The 23,273-nt window shown below is 51.9% G+C and overlaps 10 protein-coding genes across 10 annotated transcripts; 5 read left to right on the top strand and 5 right to left on the bottom strand.

Moving 5' to 3' along the window:
• Window positions 1–728: 728 nt before the first annotated feature.
• On the top strand, window positions 729–1,903 carry VTN49DRAFT_7279 (uncharacterized protein; the record flags this gene model as incomplete). The annotated part of the gene is made up of 2 exons (XM_069415530.1): window positions 729–1,081; window positions 1,267–1,903. The coding sequence occupies 2 exons, from the start codon at window positions 729–731 to the stop codon at window positions 1,901–1,903; spliced, it is 990 nt and encodes a 329-aa protein (XP_069264705.1).
• Window positions 1,904–2,510: 607 nt separating this feature from the next.
• VTN49DRAFT_7278 (uncharacterized protein) lies at window positions 2,511–3,118 on the bottom strand (the record flags this gene model as incomplete). Its single annotated transcript, XM_069415529.1, has 2 exons — window positions 2,511–2,923; window positions 2,995–3,118. 2 exons carry the CDS (start codon window positions 3,116–3,118, stop codon window positions 2,511–2,513), a joined length of 537 nt encoding a protein of 178 aa, XP_069264704.1.
• Window positions 3,119–3,735: 617 nt separating this feature from the next.
• VTN49DRAFT_7277 (uncharacterized protein) lies at window positions 3,736–4,917 on the top strand (the record flags this gene model as incomplete). Its single annotated transcript, XM_069415528.1, has 1 exon — window positions 3,736–4,917. One exon carries the CDS (start codon window positions 3,736–3,738, stop codon window positions 4,915–4,917), a length of 1,182 nt encoding a protein of 393 aa, XP_069264703.1.
• A 790-nt stretch (window positions 4,918–5,707) lies between these two features.
• VTN49DRAFT_7276 (uncharacterized protein) lies at window positions 5,708–8,197 on the top strand (the record flags this gene model as incomplete). The annotated part of the gene is made up of 3 exons (XM_069415527.1): window positions 5,708–5,726; window positions 5,803–7,331; window positions 7,388–8,197. The coding sequence occupies 3 exons, from the start codon at window positions 5,708–5,710 to the stop codon at window positions 8,195–8,197; spliced, it is 2,358 nt and encodes a 785-aa protein (XP_069264702.1).
• Window positions 8,198–8,513: 316 nt separating this feature from the next.
• Window positions 8,514–9,744, bottom strand: VTN49DRAFT_7275 (uncharacterized protein; the record flags this gene model as incomplete). The annotated part of the gene is made up of 2 exons (XM_069415526.1): window positions 8,514–8,658; window positions 8,723–9,744. 2 exons carry the CDS (start codon window positions 9,742–9,744, stop codon window positions 8,514–8,516), a joined length of 1,167 nt encoding a protein of 388 aa, XP_069264701.1.
• Window positions 9,745–10,733: 989 nt separating this feature from the next.
• On the bottom strand, window positions 10,734–12,358 carry VTN49DRAFT_7274 (uncharacterized protein; the record flags this gene model as incomplete). The annotated part of the gene is made up of 2 exons (XM_069415525.1): window positions 10,734–12,173; window positions 12,227–12,358. 2 exons carry the CDS (start codon window positions 12,356–12,358, stop codon window positions 10,734–10,736), a joined length of 1,572 nt encoding a protein of 523 aa, XP_069264700.1.
• A 386-nt stretch (window positions 12,359–12,744) lies between these two features.
• VTN49DRAFT_7273 (uncharacterized protein) lies at window positions 12,745–14,576 on the top strand (the record flags this gene model as incomplete). The annotated part of the gene is made up of 2 exons (XM_069415524.1): window positions 12,745–12,958; window positions 13,018–14,576. The coding sequence occupies 2 exons, from the start codon at window positions 12,745–12,747 to the stop codon at window positions 14,574–14,576; spliced, it is 1,773 nt and encodes a 590-aa protein (XP_069264699.1).
• A 1,156-nt stretch (window positions 14,577–15,732) lies between these two features.
• Window positions 15,733–16,848, bottom strand: VTN49DRAFT_7272 (uncharacterized protein; the record flags this gene model as incomplete). Its single annotated transcript, XM_069415523.1, has 1 exon — window positions 15,733–16,848. One exon carries the CDS (start codon window positions 16,846–16,848, stop codon window positions 15,733–15,735), a length of 1,116 nt encoding a protein of 371 aa, XP_069264698.1.
• A 1,488-nt stretch (window positions 16,849–18,336) lies between these two features.
• VTN49DRAFT_7271 (uncharacterized protein) lies at window positions 18,337–20,034 on the top strand (the record flags this gene model as incomplete). Its single annotated transcript, XM_069415522.1, has 4 exons — window positions 18,337–18,666; window positions 18,725–18,779; window positions 18,846–19,649; window positions 19,718–20,034. The coding sequence occupies 4 exons, from the start codon at window positions 18,337–18,339 to the stop codon at window positions 20,032–20,034; spliced, it is 1,506 nt and encodes a 501-aa protein (XP_069264697.1).
• A 179-nt stretch (window positions 20,035–20,213) lies between these two features.
• VTN49DRAFT_7270 (uncharacterized protein) lies at window positions 20,214–22,039 on the bottom strand (the record flags this gene model as incomplete). The annotated part of the gene is made up of 8 exons (XM_069415521.1): window positions 20,214–20,638; window positions 20,706–21,202; window positions 21,252–21,288; window positions 21,337–21,475; window positions 21,530–21,563; window positions 21,635–21,645; window positions 21,707–21,742; window positions 21,977–22,039. The coding sequence occupies 8 exons, from the start codon at window positions 22,037–22,039 to the stop codon at window positions 20,214–20,216; spliced, it is 1,242 nt and encodes a 413-aa protein (XP_069264696.1).
• Window positions 22,040–23,273: the final 1,234 nt, after the last annotated feature.

Genomic DNA, 23,273 nt, shown 5'->3' with positions numbered 1-23,273 from the left:
CAGCTTCAAACAAGCAAGACCCTCGTTTCGCCGTTTTTCCAACCTTGGCGTCTTCAATTCCTCCACAGTTGAAGTCGGCTGGGAGGCGTCAAACACGTTGGCATATAATGGGTTACAGTAGTACTCGGTCAATCACTTGCATATTTTAATGAGCTTCGGCATACGCATGTCTGCTCCGTAGTACTAACAGAAATTCATGCAGCATCAAATGCTATTACCTACGACGGAGTATAGATACTACTAACAACCTCGCATGTGAAGAGACTCTGAAGTTCAAGCCAAGATTGTAGTATTAGTGAGTCACTCACGTTGGCTGGACTTACCTCCGAAGTGGGCTCCTCGGGATTCACACAATTATGAGGTGAAACGATGTTTAACCTCGTTCGATTTGACTTTCCAAACTACTTCTCTGATATCACAGAGTGCAAGCCTGGACCGATCAAAGATGGCTGAAAAGAGTCAGCAGCATCAATTCGACATCCTGGGATCTTTGCCTGTGGAGCTCGTAGCTCAGGTCGTGCGCTATCTGGATCGCACTGACATCGTCTGGAATCAGAGAGTGCGTACTGCTGCTCATTTTTTGACATGTACTTGCAATTTAAGGATATTCTATGGATTCTGACAAAGCCGAGGTATCGAAACGATGGCGTGAACTTTTCTTGAGCGGAGCAATTATAAAGCGTCACTTGCGCGAAACGCTGACATCCTTGGATCTTGATCTGAAAGACATGGATGTCGCGATAAGAGACGCGAATTCTTATTTCCAATGGCAATATCGGTTACGCAGCGGTCGGCCGATCAAGAGGATCTTCCTGCCCTGGTCGACAGAATCGGGCCATTCCCGCCTTATCGTCCATGAGATCAACTACAGCTCGCGCCGGCTGTGCTACCGCAGCTTTCACAGCCACAATATCCACATCTTGAATCTCGAGACAGGAGAAAGATCGATATTGCCTAGCGTTCGCACCATAAACATGCCAGATTTTGCTAGTACGTATGGCCGCGCTTCGTCTGATCGCTATCTCGTCGAAGTCGTGAGAGAACCACGTCCTGTGCTCAGGCTCTTTGCAGTCGTGACGGTGTGGAACATGCACACATCACAGAGCTTTCTCAGAAACTTCCCGGGTGATCCCCTCCTGTTCTCTCTCGTAAAAAACACGTTTGTCATAGCTTGTGGGTGGCCAACAGAGGGTTATGATGTCTATGTTTGGGATCTGGCATCCAATTTGTCCGGAAAATTGAGATTGGCAACTTTTCGGATCCTAGTCTGTTGCACTTAGCCACAGATGAGGATTTGCTGGTGACATTCCAGATCAATTGGAAGAATCCCTGGCCCGTGACGCGGCAGTGCAAGTGGATGTTGACGACCGGGGAGCTATTGGAAGAGAAGCAATTCTCCCTTTCGCTGGCGGATCGTTTCGACATCAGTCCAGACCAGCGCGAGATTGCCGCATTCAAAGATTTTTCTTCTTCATTCAGCCATAGAACAGTACGACGGCATGTTCTTTCAAGGCGTGGTGACAAAGACGACCTGCTCGTTATGTACGATTACGCTGTCGATGAGCTGAGCGCTCGATGGATCGAATGCGCTTGTCTCTACAGAGAACCCCACAAATTCTACAGTCCCGCTATCCTAGCCCCTAATATTGTTTACTATTATGCTCTGGACATCAATCAGCCGGCTGTTTACGATGTCGTCAGCTCTACAACCACCCTGCTACCGGACAAGCTGGACGAACGGGTGGCCGCGGGTCGGACATGGCTAGAAGGACATTTACAGTCCTTTGGCGACCAAGAGGTTTTCGGCCTGAGCAGTGACGGCGGCATTGAGCTTTGGTTTTTCAATCCGAAGTTTCTCCCCGACATCCCAGGTGAAGAGCCTCTTGTGATTGGAAGTTGGTGAATTTATTTTCGAGAACAAAGGGAATCAAATTTTTGGCCGTTCAGGTACGTCCCCACCCATCTTTGCAGGTAAAGTTTAAAGAGTCGACGGGCCGGATATACTATGTCGATAACTGCCTGGAAGAAGTACACTAGTTCCAGTCTGCTGAAGGTAGGTAGAGGTGTCTATAACCCAAACTCCTGCTTGTTATGCGCAACACTAAAGAACACATTCCAGTGTTTTCGCAATACTATACCGCTACCATAGCTCTCAATCTTCTCCGCCAAGTAAAATAACTCTGGCATCCAAGTCTTGACTACTAAGCAGCATTAGTATTTTCATTCCTGGCAGAACTCATTTTGTTAATTGGCGGAGCATACCTCCGCACTGACATTCTAGTATGTGCTTTTTTAACTCAGTTTTACTCTGCAAAGAGCTTGGGGTGTTGGGGAGATTATAACATTAAAACTGCTATCTACTACGGAGTACTGTGATTACCTATACAATTATCCCATCATTTGTCAATGGCAATATAGGGGACAGTCCGGCAGTATGATTCAACACAACACAGGATAAAGGCAATTGGAAAGCGAACCATTAAAGTGCTTGCTGACATCTGACCATCCGCTTAGTTACTCGTGAAATAATTAAATGCAAGGATGGGCCCGAGTCTGTGTTTCCTGGCCCATTCGTCAAGATCAAATCGCATGCGATGCCAATTTGACAAATTTTTGCCATCAGGAGGCGTCAGCTCCTCCGGACGGAACCCATTCGGCTGCTCGTACAAGAAGAACGTGTAGCGGTGCGGCGCACTTCCTGGTGGAGGCGACGGCGGGATCCAATTCGCAATGAACGGCGCTGTGGTGTCGAGTACGGATTCGTCCGCCGCAACCTTCACATTGGGTTGAATCCAATGCAGAATTGGACCCAAGGCTCTCCAGGATGGGAACGGCGCATCAATGTCGAGACTAACGACAAGGTACGTCTTTGAGGGCGATGCATCATGGAAGAAGAGACGCGGCCCTGATGGTACACGCGCATCTAATCAAATCTTCGTTAGATATAGGCTAATTCTTCTGCACTCTAGATGCCATAGCATGGGGAACACATACCGGCTTTAGGGATATACTGTCCTGGCTGCACACTCTCATGGTTCCCGACCGTCAGGCCTAAGATCTTGGTATGGTCGGCCTCAATGAGTGCCAAACCAGCCTTGATACTCTTCTCAGATGGCATGATGTTTTACCAACATGTGATCAGAACAACGGCTGCAAGTCAATGGTGAGAAGGCATTTTTTGTAATTGATGAGACCAGACACTGCTTAAAGTCGTTGGCCAACTTAAGCAATACCTCGTTAAAGTTGGTCCCATTCTGGCCACATCAGGTACTAATGTCCTATCCGACTCATCCGAGTGACAAAAAGGGGTTCTACTCCGTACTCAGCATTCAGGACACTTATTCAGCTTGAGGGGTTCTATCAACTCAACCCTGTCCAATCACAAGAAAATTTCCAGCTACCCAGGGCTTAGCTTAGATGGCGAACTAGGACTCCTTTCGGAGCTCGGAGTAATTGATCTCTCCGTTGTCCAGTTATTAGGAAGATCGACAGAATTTCGGAGATCGTCCGTTAACTCCAGATGCTGGAGCTTTGATGCAACCATGAAGCTGGCATCGCCAGTATAGTGCCGAACCATCTCTTTCGATGACGTCATTACCGGAAACTAGGGTTAGGGTTTCGTAGTCATGTTTTAGTCAGCAAGGCCCCTCCAGGAATCGACATCATTGGTTGCCAGCGCGTTTGGGCGGGGAGAAAAACCGCAATCTTACCCAGACTGCATACTATTCAAACACCATGGACGAGGGTGACGGCGAGCGGCCGACGAAGCTGCAAAAAGTCGATCACGATGTGCAGGACGATCGTATCGAGCCCGTAATGTCGGGCGCCATTCAGACGAGCGACGTGACCACCAATGGGCAAAGCGACGCCGACGGTTCCCATCAGGACGGCCAAACCACGGAGAAGCTGTCAAAGAATCAACTAAAGAAGCTCCGCAGGAAACAAAGATGGGAGGAGAAAAGGGAACAGAGAAAGCTTCGAAGAAAGGAGAAATTGAAGGCGCGTAAAGAGCGCCGACGCGAGCAGAAAGAAAAAGGGGAGGTACAATTGAGCCGCAAAGCACAACAGGCGCGCTCGGTGCTGCTGCCAATTACATTTGTGATTGACTGCGGATGGGACGAGTACATGTTGGACCACGAACGGATATCGCTCAGTTCGCAATTGACACGATGCTATTCGGACAATTCAAGAGCGCCCTTCCGCGGCCATCTGATCATTTCGTCGTTCAACAAGCTCCTGAAAGAGCGGTTCGACACGGTGCTTGCAAAAACACACGAGAACTGGAAGGGAGTTCGCTTTCTGTCGGAGGATTTTGTGTTTGCCGCCAGCCTCGCGGCCGACTGGATGAAAGCACCAGGTAGCCAACTATTAGGCGCCTTTTCGGGCAAGACCGACGCGAAGCCGGAGGACGGAGAAGTTGTCTACCTTAGCAGCGAGAGTCCAAATACTCTGACGGAATTGAAACCGTACAGTACTTACATTGTGGGCGGGCTGGTCGATAAGAATCGGCATAAGGGCGTTTGTTACAAGCGCGCGACAGAGCTTGGGATAAAAACTGCGAAACTTCCTATTGGCGAGTATCTGCAAATGTCCACGCGAAAAGTGCTGGCCACCAACCACGTAGTGGAGATCATGCTGAGGTGGCTCGAACTCGGCGATTGGGGCGAGGCATTTCTCCGAGTCATTCCGAAGAGAAAGGGTGGTGTGCTCAAACCAGGCGTCAAAGATGAGGCCGGCGATTCGGCCGAGGCGAGAGACAATGCGGATGATACTAGCAGTGCTACAAGTGGAAGTGAGAGCTCGGATGAGCAGGAAACAACGGACGATGAGGGTGGCCCAAGCATGCAAGAGGAGAAAGGCGAGCATCAGGTAACCGATGGCCAATCACCCAATGCTCAAGAGGCGGGCTCAACGTGAAGGAACTGTGCGAGCTTCATACGCATATGGATTTTAAAAGATATCTGCTGGCTTGCCGCTTGTTGTAAAGTATCGAGTTGTATTCAGATGTGCTACCTAGAGGCAACGACACTGCCGAGAGCACCTGTGTCCCGCCAACGGACTTCCCATGAAGAATTTCTGCAACAATCGACCAAATACTAGTAGGACCGGCCGTTGATCTCTGGGTCCGCTTGTGAATTTGGCAGTCAGCTTGGCTTGGCAGAGGAAGAACTGTCTCCTTGTCCGTTACCGGTACCTATGTTAGCAGCAAGCAGCGCCTAAATGGCTTAGTTCCTACGGATACAGGTTTTCCCACCATCAATTGGCCATGATAATAATGACAGTTGACAGTCAATAGTATGGCGAGATTCAGCTAATCGTTGCTCGCGTGACGGACAAGGAGAAATTGGCGCGTGATTGGCTGAAAATTTCCCTAGGGCTAATTCGCCGCATCACCAGCCACGGACCCACTGCCACGAGTGTGGCTAGTGCAGTTACTGTTAGTGCGTGCGGCTTGTGAGGGGCTACGCCTAAATGGGATTTGCGTCATGGCAATCAGTGACAACAAAAGCAAAAACAAAAACTTGACGCCTGGCTTTGCTTTATATTTTCCCCAATCGCGAATTTTCCGCGCCCCGTCAGTTAGCGGCCCTCCACGGGTCCTGCTTTTCTAGGCGAATCGGTTGTTCTGCACAATCTCACAATCAAACTCCAACCATCGCCGATCTGCGCGTCAGTCCGTGCGTCACCAGGGAGATCTGCCGCCACCATGTTTATGATACGCAACGGTATGTTCCATCCATGGAGACCTTGTCTCAACCATTTACAAACAGACATATAACTGACGTGAATCTCAATTTATAGTCAGTAAATTCCTCTTCGGGGATACTTCGAAAGAGGCGATCATCGATATTCCCCAAGGCCAACTCTATTTGGTTCGCCCGCAGTCGCCCAAGGGCTATTCGGAGCTGATCTTCAAGGACGCGGCAGCCTCCATCCGGCGGACCGGCCAGGAGTTTCAGTACCAACTCGTTGTGCAGCGAGTGTACGAAGAAGGGGAAGAGGAGCTTGCCGAGGAGGAGGACGAGCAAGGTGGGGTAGAAGCTTTGGACAAGGATGAAAAGGTGTTTCTTCTCGACCAGGCTCTGCGATTTCGGTCCGTTGTGAGAGACGGTGAGAAAATCCTGGCCTGGAGAGACCTTAGTGGCGACCCTGGAGATTTGTACGAGTTCGTCTGCGATTCATCCGTGTCCGCTGACAAGGTCGCGACGTTTGAGCTCGCCGCCGTACAGTGCCAGTACGAACGAAAGTATCGCCGAAGTGCGAATACTGCGACAGAGGAGCAGCTGAAGGAGTTCTCGTTCGAAGAGGACAGCCCCATCCCTCCTGCTAGCCCCCAAAGTTCACCACACCGCCCGAGTGTGGAAGAGTCGACCGCTGCCATGGCGCAGGATGTCGAATATGCGAAAAGAAAAGGGCTGATTCAGCCGGCTGATGGGACCGCCGGGACACCAAAGTCGGCGGCCGCTCCCCCAGCCAGAGAGATCCTCGCCAGAGAAAAGGCTGAGCTGCATTTTTTCGACTTCGAGAGCGGGACCTTCGTATTACAGGACTCGGAAGTAGTGGCCACTGTGTCGGAGACGGGTGACTGGCAATACTGGTTGCAGATTTCCGGTAAAGATAGGGAATGGCTCGGGCAGCCCGTGATTGCGGACATCAACCCTGTGTTCAACTTCGAATATCTGTCGTTCATCTTCAACCACTACGCTGAAGATGGTTCCGCATACTCGTGGTTGCTACGGTTCAAAGACCAGCCCACGGAGGAGCGATTCCAAGAGGGCCTGATGCAGGCCCTTTGGGAGCAGCTAAACGAAACAAAATGGACCAAGCAGAAAGAAGATGAACGAGACTACGTCCTCGATGCGTTCCAGGACCTCACCATGGAAGACGCTCCGGAGGGTGCTGAGGAGGAAGCCGAAGAGGGTGAAGAGGCTGAGGAAGAAGATGACGGGCAGCGGAGCGAGCACTACGATTCCGACGAGGAGTATGATGACGTGGTCGTCCATCCCCGTGACGAGCATGTCAACTCGCAGCTCGCCGTCGGCTACAAGCATGATCGCTCGTTTGTTGTTCGCGGGTCTAAGATTGGTGTCTTCAAGCATACCCCTAACAACAACCTGGAGTTCTCGACAAATATTTCTAAGGTGGAGACACCCAAGGGCAAGCTTTTCAGTCCTAAGAAGGTCATGCTGCACGCCGAGGATTCGAACATGATTCTGCAGAACGGTGACAATCCGAATTCCCTTTACCGGATGGATTTGGAGTATGGAAAGGTAGTGGATGAGTGGAAGGTGCATGATGATATCCCAGTGACGACATTCGGACCGGAGAGTGTAAGTCAATGCTTTATCTACTTTGATGTGATGCCGTGACTTATATGGTGCCACAGAAATTCTCGCAAATGACGGGCAATCAACCCTTCCTGGGTGTGTCCAACAATGCCTTGTTCCGGATCGATCCTCGCCAGCCTGGACACAAGCTGGTCGACTCGAATTTGAAGCAGTACGTCAGCAAGAACGACTTCTCTGCGCTGGCGACAACAGAGAAAGGATATATCGCGGTTGCTTCGAACAAGGGTGACGTCCGTCTGTTCGACCGACTGGGGATCAACGCAAAGACGCACATCCCGGCCCTGGGCGAGCCCATCATCGGTCTGGACGTGTCCGCCGACGGCCGCTGGGTGCTGGCCACTTGCCGGACGTATCTGCTCCTGATCGACGCCCTGCAAAAGGAAGGGAGGAACGAGGGGAAGCTTGGGTTTGAGAAGTCGTTCCCCAAAGACGCGAAGCCCCAGCCCCGTCGCCTGGGTCTGCAGCCGGCACATGTGGCCCAGTTCCAGCACGAGACTAAGCAGCCAATTTCGTTTACACCGGCGCGTTTCAACACGGGTATCAATGCAGAGGAAACCTCCATCGTGACCGCGACAGGTCCGTTCATCATTACTTGGAACCTGAAGAAAGTCCTCGCGGGCCGTAAGGATCCCTACACGATCAAGCGGTACAGCGAGAAAGTTATGGCGGATAACTTCCGCTTCGGCTCCGATAAGAACGTCATTGTCGCCCTGCCCAATGAGGTTAACATGGTCGAGAAGAAGTCGTTCAAGAAACCAACCCGTGAGAGTATCGCCACGCCGGTCAAGCCTCGGCGGAGTGTAGGGGGGCGGTTAAGTCGCAATGATATTGTCAATTCTCCCTATTGATCGCCATCACTTTTCCCTCCCTTGTGTTTTCAATATTCCCTTGTACTTGTTATGGATAGCTTTTATTGATTTGGCGTGTTGCATATCCCATACCCCCTGAATCTGATGATTTCACGTTGATCTGTGTCATGATTGTTCACGAGTAATGCTAGGGAGCATGAATTGTTAGCTGAAATAAAACTACATGATTTCATGATGTTTGCAAAGCCATAAACTTCGTCCCGCGTAACATTCCATTGAAAAGGATCAGAGACACGCCATTAGATGGAATTAGAATCGGAGCCAGCCCCAAGCCTTTTTTTTTTATTTTTATTTTTCAAGCGCCAATATACCAGACCTCGGCACCCAAGATGTCAAATTTTTCACCCTCATCGGACAAGTTCTCATTGCCAAACGTGGGACATGAGGAACTCACTCCCTTTTCGACCGAGTCGTCGATCCAGAGACCGTAATGTCCGTCTCTGTATAAGCGCACGTTAGCTTGCAGTTGAAATGGGGAACAAAGGGAAGGAATCAAGTACGCACCCTCCGCCTACACTTAGATAACCCGTCTCGCAAAATATCATGTAATCATTCACGCCACTATATGGAAAAGCCTTGAAGCGGATCCGTTCCGGTGTTGTGGCGCCACTAACAGAGGTCGATGCAGATGTTGAATTGGAGGTCGTTGCTGTCGTTGTTGTAGAGACCGTCGTCGTGCTTGCGGTGAGATCTGCTCGCAATGTCGTGCTGCGCACGGCATTGGACGTATCAGCGCTAGGCGGCGGAGGGAACCCCGCGCGGCGAAGTTCTTCCTCTGTCATTAAGGTTGTGTGGTCGCCTTGTGCCGATGAGGAACCCTCCCGCTCGTCGTGCGATGAGTCTGATCCGGAGTTATTTGGGCTTTTATTCTGTGGCCACACCACCGGAGTCGATGGCAGGACGCTCGCCCTCCAGAGGAAACACTCGCCAGTTCCGTAGAAATGCGGCGCCGGATGCGGTGGATCGGTCAAATAGGCGCCAAATAGCGTGCCAGCCGCGGAATTATCTCGAAGAACAAGCACGTAACCAGCACGCGGGCTGCGCTCCGAGACCCGCCTGCAGGTCTCGTACAGCGTAGCCAACGATGAGCCGTCGCGCTCCAGCGAGTACGCTAGTCGCCAGGTGTCAACCAGCTGAAGTCGCGGCGGGACGAGTAGTCGGATCTCCTCCGCCAGGGCGCGTGTCAGAATGGGTTGTGATGAATTAATACCCGTCGCGCTGAGGGTGAGCGGTGTTAGGGGAGGAGGTTGGAACGGCGATGCGGTGCGCTTGGGTGTGTAGATGTTGGATGATAGGGTCGTATCATGATGGTCGCGGCCATTGTTTCCATTGGACGAGCTGCCCGCGGGCTGATCGGTCAATCGACGATAGAGTCCCGAGACTACTCTCGAAACTGGATATGAGAAATAATTCCCAAAGGAGGGCGCATCAGTGGCGCGACCGGACGGTGACTTAGAGGAAGTCCTGGGCGAGGATCGCGATTGTTTTGGAACGGGAGTTCCAGAGCGCGAGCTAGCGGCTGACATGCGTTCGGATGGAGAACAAGGGGATGTTTGAGTGATAGGATCCTGGGTGTACTTATCGAGTTGCTATCACGTTGTGCTAGCTGAATGCTAATGCTTGAGCTTCAATCCGGAGGTTCATGTTACGATACAATACGTAAAGTGTGTCTTATCTCTGCCAATGGTGATGTCATATTCGTAACTATCGTGTATTACGATATCTACGAGGTACGCGAAACAGCTCCACTTGGCAGTTGATAGATCGATCATCGGCGGGGAGCGGTGTTTGTTATTGAGCTCGTCTCGGAGAAGTACACTTGCATGAATCCAATAATTGACTGCATTTTGGCTCCGAGGCTAGTCCTTCAATTGTCACGCATGAGTCGGTTATAATGTCGGCGTCAAGTAGATAATTCCAGGGATCTGAATTGATGGATCTTGAACCATGAGAGAGTGATCCCAGGGCTCGTTCTCTGGCAAAGTTACTAGGGTTGAACTACCCTGTCGATTTGCAGAAATGGATCCCTGCTTCGGTTTCTCTGCTTCTGAAATGTGTGATAACCTTCCATGTCAACTGGGATGAATGCCTACCCGAGGTGGAGCAGTCCAAATGACGTTGACAGTGAAAGAGCTTCTCGAAAAGCAACGATTCCGTCTGCCAATGGCACGTCATGGACGAGGACCCTCGATTCCGCCAGATTGGCAACAAGGGGGTTTTTTGGCCTGGCTGGTGAGGGTTGGCGCTGAGCTTTGCGACGGAGGGGGAGTACAATGGACCAAATCCCCGCGCCTGCCTTCATGCGACTTGCTATCTACAAGGGATTTTGATCCATACATATCTGCCCAGCATAGGCAATGTGAATTTGAAAGCTATTCTTTCGAGCGAGAAAGACTCCAAGTTTGTTGATGGGCAATGAGTCACGTCTTGGTTCTCGTTGAACATGTCATACGCTCACGAGAGATAAGCTCTATAAACCAAATATGCATCATGAAATAATACAGATTAAGCCGAATCATTTCCGTGGCCGAAGGTCTACCGTCTCAAACTCCAGTCCGTGAGCTTCAAACACATGTCCTGGACGCAGGGCGTCGGTGTACAGATTGGTTTCCGAGTGAGGATGAAAAAGTCCCGTCTGCGTGCAATTCAGCACCGCCTTCAAACCAGGCGGGTCTGTCAGCCGGAAGACTCCCCAGTCTGGGTCTTTGCTCGGAGCGCAGACAATAGCAATGCTTTCCGGCAGCATAACCTGGTAGCCGCAGTGGGTGTGAAGATCGCGAGAGCTCATGAAACAGGATTGTGTCGGATGTGTGTGGATCCATCCGAGCATCATCAAGTCTTCCGAGTCGCAGTAGTCGAAAATAGCAGACTCGTTGACCGTCTCACACGTGTCTGGTGTTGACTCTTGCTCAGGGATCAACAGTTTTGAGATGAATAATGCATTCGAAATCAGCGTTCCACAAAGGATCCCGCACGTCTCCAAGTTCCGACGAGTATTTGGTTCGGCTATCGCCAGGAAATGCTTGCGGAGATTAGGCGGAAGGAAGACCGTTCGGAGAGGGGTTCCATTCTCTAGGTAGGCAGCTGGCTTAAAGGTAAACGTAGACGGATCGAGATCTGTATTAAACGGATCAGAGGCTGTTTTCGCAACCTCTTTGCTGGGTAGCGGCGGTGGTGCAGATGACCGAATCTTCTGCGGCCGCGGAGGCGGCCTCAACTGGTCACGGTCCTTCGGAGGTGGAGCAGGAGGTTTTTGCAAGTCGGCAGTCGGAGGCCGCAGTGGTGAGATCGTCGGGCGGTTAGCATCAAAAGGTGACTGACGGGGAACGCTTGGGTATTGAAAGGCAGGTGTGCCATTCGATGATGATGAGTCTGTTCGGGTATGGGTTGTCGTCTCGGATGACGGCCGATCCAAATTCATTCGTATTTGTTGAATTCGACGACTGATGTCGTCGTGGTCACCATCGGCCGCCTCATCGCGTTGCAAAGCCTGTTCCCAGTCTCCCCAGAGCCCACCTGCGCGACGAGCGTTTTCCTCCTCCTGGGAAAGCCCAGCTCGGGCAATTGCCCTGCGGTTGATTTCCCTCCGGGCCAAGCGGACTGCCAGGTCTTTGTTCTCCCTTGCCTCCAACGGCTTGGCGACGCCAGCCAACGCTGGGTCGAGAGGGTGCGGACGCGAAGAACGAGAATCGTCTCTGGATTCGGTTCTCTTTTTCGATTCCCGCTCTTTCATTAACTGCATATAACGCTCATATCGTTTGTTTATTCGCGGCTTCAGCGCTTCGAGCTTCTCGATGCTGATCTTGGCCTGCCTTTCGGCTGCCAACAGCCCCTTGCGGTTGGCTGCATCCTTGGCTTCGGAATGATTGACCAAGTGGACCAGAATGAGCTGGGCATGTCGAAATAGCAACAAGTATGCCTGTTCATCGTGACCCTCAGTTTCGTAGATTTGTGCCTAGCAACATTCCATGGTCAGCATATCCCCATATAACCCAGACCAAAACCTACTTCTCTGGCCAACGACACAGCAGTTCGCAACCAATACCGCAGTGGAATGTTAGGGTTGTACTCATAGTCCTGAGCCAAGCGGGCTATCTGCTCGACGCTATGCGGGGTGGAGGACCCTCTGGAAGACATCATAGCTCCGGATGCGTATGGAACGCTCAGCAGCTACTAGCCGTCATCCCCAAACACGGGCGAAATCGACGAGAAAAAGAAGACGTCGTAACGCGCTGCGCCGGACGGCCGCACGCATCATGTACCTTGTTGCAGACCGACGCAGGCCGAGTTGTCCCCGGCGTTGAACCACAATGATCGTACGGATGATTCGGCCCCGCTTCGGCGCAAAAGCGCTACAGGCTGTTTCGACTCCGATTTGAGGCCTGGAATTTGCCAAGAAACGCTTAGTCAAGCCTTGGTCCCTGAATGCCTTGCAGCCTTAGGCATCGACATGAACTACGAGCACTTTTTCGAAGGAAACGCGCTCTGTGAGGGTGGCTGATAACAACCTTTCAACCACCTCATCAATGCGATTACTCGCGCAATGTCGCCCATCTTCCGTAGCTTTGGCTCCAGGCTGGCCCTGGGGACGTTCGGCGTATTACGGCGTGAAAATCACCTCCAGATCTTACCGGAGACCTCCGAATAAAAATGCTGATACGGCCCTTGTGAGACAATTGCAATCAGCTTTTGCCCATGCTCGGCCGAATCGGGTCAATATTGTGAGTCCAAAGCTCTGCGGTATGTCCACCGATTGCGAATTTAGTCACAACGTCTGGGCTGATTTTTGCGACTGGCAGACGACATTGTGCAGCAGCTCTCGCCGTTCTTGAATCGGAACGCTCCGATCGACATTTTGGACATATGTCCTGGTGCCGGCTTGCTCTCGGCAAAGATAAACGACGCTCTGCAGCCTCGTAAACATGTACTTGTTGAAACACGTGAAAGACAATTTGGTGACATGCTTTCACCGTTGACTTCGAGGCCCGGCGTAGTCCTAACAAGCATTGACATACCGAAGAGTGGCCATATCGATTGGGGTGCACTAGCATGGGACAATGTACCTGCATCTGAAGAGTCGGGACAGCCACAAACGCGGAACGATAGGTTGCTCGTTCTTGCGAATTTCACAGATAACTCCTTAGACCCAGCTGCTACATTACTGGCACGTTTTATAGAGGATGGATTGAGACGCACCGGCCTTCAGAAGTACGGCTTAGTGCGAATCGTGGCATGTGTACCTCCATCAGAAGGCGAACTTGTGCTTCCCCGAACTGTCACCGACCGTGGACGAATAGGTATGGTGGTTGAACCGGTCACTCGCCATCTGATCAGCATTGCAGAGTCAGACGCAAATGAGGAGCTGATTTGTCGGCGAGATGACCGTCTGGTAAATGAGAGCGCTTCGGCAACTGCGCGGCGAATGGCCGCAGCCGGCATCGAAGTTCCGGAAGGGCGCGAGCGACCCCCCATTCCGGAGGGCCTCCGATGGGCTTCTAAGCGGCCAGGTGAATCCCAATCAAACGAGGCCCGGAGATTAGAAACATACAGTCGTCGCATGGAATTTGCGGACAAGCAGACAGCAGTCGATATGCTGGAGGCACAAATCACGGCCTTGACCGTGGACCTCCATGCAGTGCCGAAACAGCTGTCTCTCCCGCAAATGATATCACTTCATAAGCACGTAAAACAAGAGCTGGCTGAAGGGCGTGTTTCCAGTTATGAATCGACAGTCGACAATCGACGCGCCAGCAGGCTGGACAGCGGCGATCTGGAGCGTCGCGGTCTCACCAAGCCCATACTTGCATGGGATCGTCGCCCCTTCGAGCCTCTGTACATACATCGGGGGGAGCTTTGGCCGCCTGATAGCGAACTGAGTGTGATATACTTTGAACCAGCGCGCAAGTCACGTATCTTCGACGTCCTAGTGGGCCCAGATGGGCAGCCTCGCCAGGTCGAGATCAGCATGTATCTTGCTGTGCTGCATTCCCTGGCGAAGCGATCGTCTACTTCGCTTGCCGACATTTTTCGACGCATGTTCCCAGCCGAATCCATTCGAGACATTATCCGCGACGTACCTAGTCTTTTCTATCACGTTCCGAAATTACCTATTGAAGATCTCAGCGTGCGAAAGAACAGTCCCGCTCAAAAGGGCGTTCCCAACGTTGACTGGTTCGAGTTTCGCCCTTATGAGGTCCGTGTGCGTACGCTCCCCTTCGGCACCATTCATGATTTGATCATGGCGTACCTGAGATCACCGTATGCACCCAAGAGTCTAACACAGATTTACCGGACCTTGGGAGGCGATCTAACAATCGCTGATTCGGAGCTGATTGTTGGCCGTGGCGAACAGGAATAGATGACCATGTATTATACGCTGCATCAAGGTTGGTTTGGAGTTGGTCGGTTATGTACTCTACTCTCTAGACATGTACATTGCTTTCGATAATAATGATATGAATCTAGATGTCTAACGATATGGAATAATGCAACTCATCCTAATGATAAACGAACCTGAAACAGAACATCCCGGCCTTCACCAACCACGCAAGAAATCTTGTATTCAATATCTGAAACATGCATGCCTTTCCATCAATATCCATTATTACCATCCTCGTCCGCCCTCTTATACCTCGCCGGACACGAACGTGACCTTCCAAAGCCACACAGCGCGCTCGAGGGCCAGCGTGGTCGGTTAGGATCTGCTTGATCTCCGAACAAATATATCGCCAGCCGATGATCTTCCTTGCGCATCGCATCGCAAATGTCTCGAACACATTGAAACCCTAAACTGGGCAACTCGAATCGCACAGTGAGGTGGTCAGGGCCATCAAAGTCCATATCGAGCGGATCACGGGCTCGAAGGAATTCTACCGCTGTGTCATGATGGACAGACTCCGGCTTATAGATCAGGCTAATATGAATGCTCAGACTAAGGCCGTAGTAGATGGTGACTAACTTGAAGGGTGGCTGGCCCTCTTCTCGCTCTCTGGGGCTACGCCAGTCGTGAAAATGGACTGCGGTAGGTGTTTTGTCAAAGGCGACTTTGAGGACCATGGCAGTATAGTTCCTGTTACTATATTAGCGATGGCTTCAGATGAGTGCGGCTAGACGCACAAACAGAGATAGTATCTGCTAGATAGTCTATGGTAGAAATAATGAAGCTGGAGGATGAGGATGAATGGTGGATCAAGCGTTGCTGCATTGTAAAGACTGAAAGAACTACAAAGGAAGGAACCATCGTGGTCATTGAAGTTTACTCTAACAGGAAAGTGTAACCATGAGATGACAAGCCCTAAATCCCAAAGTTTGAGACACAACGTCATAATCGTAATGCATTCCAATGCAATCCATAATTTCATGCAAATCGCTCAGTCATGCCCGTAATGCCAGTCTAACCGCACAGAACAATCAAAAGAAATGGGTATAATAACAACACATGGGGAGAAGAAACGTGGAAGAACAGAATAAATACCTTGGAAGACCATAAAAAAGATCAGAAACGCACAAGATGATCAAGCAGCTTTGGCTTTGGATTCCAGAAACTTGAGCCACTCTGCGGGATGGATGCGTTCGGCTGGTTCTTTAGCCACAGCCGGGCTGAGCACTGTCTCGACTAGCCCACGTCGGGGAACCCGGAGACTGCCATTCTGAGCAGCTTCGAACACAACTCCTTGCTTGGACATGGTGAGCAGCTGGGTCTTATTCGTGCTGCTGGGTAGCAATAGGCACTCGCCTATGGCCGCAGCGAGAAGCGTCAGCGCAAGGGAATAGACATCGGCTGCCGTAGTAACAGACGCGGTGGTCATGGCGGATAAGGTAAGGAGCTCCGGTGCCGCAAATGGAGGTGTAAGAGCCGTCGGAAGAGCCTCAACATCGGAAGCGCCATGAGCGGAAGAGAAGTCGGCGAAGACGGCCTGGTACGGGAAAACGCTGGAGGCAGCTCCATCTGGACAGCGGGAGCGTAGGAGAATATTTTGTGGCTTGATATCGCCATGCACGACACCGGCCTTGTCATGTAACCAGCCCAGACCGCAAATCAACTCTGTGGCAAGGTCGCACCAGCCCGGCATTGTTATGACGGGATCACGCATGGTTTGGGTCGAAAAATTAGCGCGCGCCGCTACTGCTCGTTCCTTGATGTAGGTGGACAACGGGGGGCACTCGGCAGCCATGACGATCGATCTGGAGTCGGGCAGACACCCAAGAAACGAAACTACGTGCCGATCATGGCCGGCAGTAGCCATGAGTCGGGCCAAGATTCGGGCCTCCGCCTTGACTATCGGGCCGGCATCTGAACGCCACGGGGATTTCACCGCAACGAGTTGGGTGGATCTCCCTTCCGACGTGGGTAATTTCGCGGTCGCTTTGTATACGACGCACCAAGCACCGCGACCGTATTCTGCGATCTTTCTGTTGGGCTCATCGAGCTCATATTCCAGCTCATGGACAAACACGCTGGGGGTCGTGCCATCTTCCAGAATCGGCGACTTCAACGGGGTACAGGAACCGCTTTTCGGCGTCTCTGGCGGAGTTAACGTTGGCTTGAGCTTCAGAGGTGGGAACTGAGGGCGACCCTCGTCCACCGGCGACTCCAAGCCCGTCTGGATAGAAAGACTGTGTGTTGACATCGGAATACGCTAAAAGAGGATCGCTCGTTGATTTCCGGCAACGTGGGGATATGCGGATACAGTTTTAGGGCATGAATTAATCAAGCACGAATGCAGACAAAGGAGCGACGGAGACAACCCATTCTCAGTCATGGAACGTCCATGATCTCAGTGGCAACACGGAATCAAAATGCTTATGCAATCTGGGGAGAGCATTTCATATATAGAAAAATCTTACGGAAAATTCCATGGATCGCGGGGCGGAAGTATCCAGATATACGGGTCCTTGGAGCAATCTACAAATCCTTTAGGGCACGGAAATTTTTTAGTCATGAGTGGGATTTCCCAGTTTCGATTGTGCATTTTGCGCACACGGGTCCGTCTCCCGCGGGATGATTCGACCACAAATCCTGGCGATCAACCGTTGACTGCGATTTGCTGTTTTTTTGCTGCAATCATATGCTTTCTTCCAACTTTGTCCACTAGCCCTCGGCTTCCTGCAAGTCGACGGAATTGATCACTCTAGCGCCCGCAGTATTGGGTAGTACCTGCAGTTTGATCCAAGTGCCCCTTTTCCCTTTGCTACCATAATGATAAAGAGGCGCTGGTAAATGTTACACTGTTGTAACTGTCTGCGATGGTTACAGTTACACTTCCGGGTAGATGAGATTATTGTTCCCTGAGGCGTTAAACTTTCCTGACAAAAGAAAGCCGCAAGCGGGCGTTTGCTGCCAAGACTCGGTTGACGTGCCTCTTTCCGATTCGGGATAAAGCCGCCCTGCTGAGTCATCCCCTAAGTGAACTGCGGGTACGCCGGGTAGCCTGCGGGTAGCATGCGGGATGGTTCAAGCACCCGCATGGTCCATGCTCCATGGGGTCTGGAAGTCGTAAATTCAACGGCCGCTAATGTCTGGAGCCAAAATATGATTACTGACGACAAGGCGGATTCACAAACTACTAAACAACAAGGATATTATGCGTCAGCACTGCACACAACTTTCAATGGCTTGATGGAATCTGACTTCAATGCGGAATCATTCGGAATCATCCTGCAAGATCTCGCAGAAGAACCAAGGCACTTTTACTTTTGGGAAGTTCCTCAGCAGTTTGTCATCATGATGTTGAAGATGGGCATCGAACGGCAATTAGAAATACTTTTGGATTCTTGTCAACGTTTCAAGGTGAACGACACAGGCGATCAGGGTCTGTTCTGCAGATGACCGCCAAGGAGGTACTTCACGGCTACCACAAAATTCACAACCACTGGAGAATCCATCTACGTGCGTATCGGACACACCGCGGAACAATGCATGTCACCAGCGAAGGGGCACCACACATCACGAACTCGTGGACCCAGGACCCCTGTAGAGACCCCACGTCAGCCCCGGATTCGCGGAGGCTAATAAGCATGAGGGGCCCTCGAACTCTGGTACCCGGCCCAGAACGTCGACGATTTGCGTCAAAATCTGCCTCGGAAAGTCTAATCGATTGCAACATCATTCGTGCAGCATGTCTGTTCCGAACGGTAGCGCACAGGCGGCGGGTTCCACCATGATGGATCTCGCCCTGACCTTCAGCAATATCATCAACGGCGAAGCTCGTGGCGGGGAAAAGACGACGCGCGCCATCAATCCGTCGAACAAACAGTTGCTTTGGGAAATTCCCGTAGCCAGCGAGAATGATGTCAATGATGCTGTGAATGCCGCTGCGGCGGCGTTCCCTGCGTGGTCGCAGACACCATGGGAGGAGCGGGCGAAGCATCTGGAGCGCGCCCGCGAGGTGCTGCTGGGGATGCACGACACTCTGGCCAGCTTGATCATGCAGGAGAATGGGAAGCCGGTGGGTCGATCTGTCAGTTGACTTCCAGAGTCCACATTGCTGAGAGAGGGTCATAAAGATCCAATTTGCCAAGATGGAGGTCGATCACTCGGCTGGCTCCCTGGCGTACAATGGTGAGTGACAACTCCATGAAAATGGCTCCACAGAATTGTCGATGGATTGAAGGCTCATCATCACAGCGTCCCATCCTCCGCTGCAGCCTCGTGTAGCGCAGGACGACGATGAACTCCGGATTACGGTGCGCTACGTCCCCATGGGCGTGGTTGCTGCAATCTGCCCGTTCAACTATCCTCTCGTCCAGGCCGTGGCCAAGATCGGCCCAGCGTTGGTCACCGGCAACACGATAATTGTCAAGCCATCGCCATTTACGCCATACAGCACCATGAAATTCATCGAAGCTGTGAAGGACATCTTTCCACCAGGCGTTCTTCAGGTCCTCAACGGCGACGCCCAGACCGGGGCTTTGCTCTGCGAGCACCCCAATGTCCAGCATATCAGCTTCACGGGTTCCATTGCCGTGGGAAAGAAGATCATGGCCACTGCCAGCAAGACGCTGAAGCGCGTGACGCTCGAGCTGGGGGGTAACGACGCATGTGTCATCTTCCCCGACATCGACATCTCAGTGGTTACGCCGCAGGTGGCTGTCGGCGCGTTCCTGAACTCTGGCCAGTTCTGCATGGCGTGTAAACGCATCTATGTCCATGAGGACATTTACGAGGAGTTTAAGCAGAAGCTCGTCGATGTCGTCAAGTCATGGAAGACAAGCCCGTCCACGCCCGATGCAGGGAACACGCTCGGACCGCTCCAGAACGACGTGCAGTTCGAGAAGGGCAAATCGTATATTGAAGACTCGCGGAAGAACGGCTATCGCTTTGCATTGGGCGGGGAGGATACTTATTACGATGACAAGAGCTATGTTCTGCAACCTGCTATTATTGACAATCCACCGGATGATTCTCGCATTGTCAAAGAGGAGCCATTTGGTGAGTCTTCCTTTCCTCAACTGATATAACGAATTTCGTCATCTTACATGATGAAAATCATTGTATAGCTCCCATTGTTCCCCTCCTGAAATGGTCCAACGAAGACGACCTCATTGTCCGCGTAAACGACACCAACACCGGGCTCGGCGCCAGCGTCTGGTCTGGCGACGTTGACCGTGCCGTCGCCTTTGGCCAGCGCATCCATGCAGGCAACGTTACCATAAATCATTTCCCCGCGCCGCACCCCAACGCTCATCTTGCTGGATGGAAGGAGAGTGGTCTGAGCGGTGAGTACGGAACTGAAGGGTTGCAGGCATACTGCAATGTTCAGACGATGCAATGCTTCAAGGCACCGGTTGGGGCCGGATCGGCCGAAGCTGAGTGATTTTCACAACTGCACTGTGATTTCATTGAAGTTGCTTATTGTTCATTTTGATTCTGAATCCATGATGTAACCTCAGAATAAGCCAAATTGTTACGTAAGAATCATTCATCAGATTCGTACATGCGACACTATCGCAGAAAAGTCATACGGTACATGATAGACAAAAAAAAAAAGAATATTTACAGCTTCGACTGTAGGCTCGCCTTCAGCCGCTTCTCGACTGCATCCATATACTCGCGGGTCGTAACCCAGGCTTCACGGTCCTTTCGGCCGCACGCCAGGGCCAGATCCTTGGTCATGATGCCGTCCTCGTTGACGGTATCAATGCACGCCCTCTCAAGCGCCTCGGCAAATGTCACCACGTCCGGCGTGTTATCCAGCTTGCCGCGCTGCGCTAGGCCGCGGGTCCAGGCGAAGATGGATGCGATCGGGTTGGTGGATGTCTCCTTGCCCTTCTGGTACTCACGGTAGTGGCGAGTGACCGTGCCGTGGGCGGCTTCGGACTCGAAGGCGGAGCCGTCGGGGGTGGTCAGCGTGGAGGTCATCAGACCCAGAGAGCCGAAACCTTGGGCGACGATGTCGGATTGGACGTCACCGTCGTAGTCTGTGATATTTAACGTTAGCAAGACTTGTCCGGTCGAGAAAAAAACACAAGGGAAGATCCAACTCACTCTTCATCGCAACCACGAAGCCACCCTCGCTCTTGATCATTTGCGCCACCATGTCGTCGATCAGGCGGTGCTCATACCAGATGCCCTTCTCCTCAAATTGCTTCTTGTAGTCCTTTTCGTAGATCTCCTGGAAGATATCCTTGAATCGGCCGTCGTACTTCTTGAGGATGGTGTTCTTAGTGCTCATGTACAGCGGCAGACCCTGCAGCAGAGCCATCCGGAAGCTGGAGTGGGCGAAGCCTCGAATCGACTCGTCGGTGTTGTATTGTGTTTGCGCAATGCCGGGGCCCTTAAAGTCGAAGACCTTGATGCGCTCCGGCTCTCCGTTCTTGGGCGTGTAAACGAGCTCCAGAGTGCCCTCGCCGGGGATGAGGCGGTCCGTAGCTCGGTACTGGTCGCCAAATGCATGACGACCAATAATGATCGGCTTCTTCCAGCCGGGGACGATACGGGGGATTCGCGGAATCACGATGGGCTCTCGGAAAACGGTACCACCGCTGGATTCTGTTAGGACAGGAAAATGGTGCACGTTCCCGGAAGACTCACAGGATGTTTCGAATTGTCCCGTTGGGAGACAACCACACTGGTACCGTCAGTGGTGGGCTATGCGACATTCGTTCTAGCGACTTACTCTTTTTCAACTTGAATTCCTCAACCCGAGCCTCGTCGGGCGTAATGGTCGCGCACTTGACACCGACGCCATACTTCTTGATGGCATTGGCGGCTTCGATCGTGACTTGATCATCTGTCTGATCCCGGTATTCCAAGCCCTGCCGACAGTCAGCATATTCTGGGTCCAGCCTACAACTCATTCCGCAACATACCAAGTCGTAGTACTTGAGGTCGATGTCGAGATAACTGGGAAATATTCAGTACCGCGTTCGGCACGGCCATGACCATGTGCATCGCGAAAATGCGTTGCAACTTACGGCAAGATAAACTATGGCCGCGTTAGGAATCCAATTCCGAGGCAATTTTCACAGTCAATGGGCGAGACTCACTCGTTCTCGAATATCCTTCCAAATAATTCTGGTCATCTACATGGCAGGATGCCAAATTCGGCCATCGGTCAGCCCATCCTTGCTTCATGATCGAGAATTGATGTTCTCCGCAGCGGTCATGATTGGCGAGGGGAAATTCGTCCACGTCCGGATTTCCCCGCACCCATGAGAATACATGTGATACATAAACACTCCGTGTTCCTCGGTGCATGCCAACGTTGAAATGACCGGCAGAGTGAGGAATTATAAAAGGGGACAGGGCCACTCTACCTCATCACCGTCCATTTCGACGACGGGATTCTTGACCTTGATCTTCTTGGGAACGGACGCCATGTTGCGAATCTGAAACGACGAAAACGAGGTTGGCACGTACGAACGAAGTGACGGCGTGACAGCGGCTGATCGTGAGACAGAAACCGGGCGAGCGACAGAAGAAATACGAGTTGTCGCGGTCGAAAAAGCAGCAGCAGCAGGAACGGTAGAGGAAGAAAGTATGCTACGAGAGGCGACCTTCGGTCGGATCCCGTGCGGAAGTTGCCGAAGGGGGTTCATCTTGATATGAGATTTCGCAGAACTTCGGTTGGGAGCTTGACGGGGAAGAGGGCGCCACCCGAACGATGCGACGCAATCTTGCCTTCCGGACAAGACGTGTGGGCAACGGCTATTCCCAGGAGCCGAGGAGGTGAATTTTCGGGCGGAGGGGAACAACCGAACAACGCGCGGAGGTGGAGCAGCAAGAGCCCTGGTTATCAAACGGTTGCTCGGCTTACCGGCGATGAGACCGGGGGCTTCAGAGGCTAGTGAATTGTCGAACGGCCTCCAGAAGAGACTAGGAGAGACGTGTTGAAAAAAAATATGAGCTACAATGACTTCAAAGGCTTACGGTGAGTCACCCTGTCCTCCTTGAGGTTGTCCGTGCCCGTTACCCCGGAACACAGGCCCGAGAGTAATCAATCAACAAAAAGACGGTGCCATGTCCAACCATCGTGGGGCTTGGGAGCTCCCACTGCCGAAGCCGGAGGAACAGGACGACTGGGACGTCATTGTGTTGCACTCTGAGCCCTAATTTATGCCTGAGGCACCACCAAGATTTCGGTCTTGAGCCGAATAACTTTGCATTCGACAAGCCTATCCACTCCATGTAGCGATCCATATGATAAAGAAAATGCCATGCTTTCAGCCCGCTAGGCAACGGGAAGAACTGCGATGAACAAGTCTTTCCAAAATCACATCATCACTCGGAACAGAGGAACTCCCCACGGATTTTTTCTTCCCGGGAATTTTGCCGTGGAGAACCGTGGTATTCCGTAGCGCTCTGATTGGACGGGTACACGGAGTTCTGCCGACTTTCGGGTGGAACCTTCTTATGTAAGCACTCAACGTCCGCATTTCGGAGCGAATAGATAGCCGGTTATCACGGATATGTATCTGGATGTTATAACCTTATATCACATGCTTGCTCCGCTTTGCTGGTAGCCATCTTATACGCTCAGAAGGTCCCGGACACCCACTGCTGAGATCTTTGAAGACGGCATTCTCAGTGTCACTTTCCAACTGCGTAGAAGGT

Source organism: Thermomyces lanuginosus (assembly GCF_041956635.1).
Source record: "Thermomyces lanuginosus strain ATCC 200065 unplaced genomic scaffold VTN49scaffold_46, whole genome shotgun sequence".
NCBI lineage: Eukaryota > Fungi > Ascomycota > Eurotiomycetes > Eurotiales > Trichocomaceae > Thermomyces > Thermomyces lanuginosus.
This window is presented reverse-complemented; position numbering and strand designations above follow the sequence as displayed.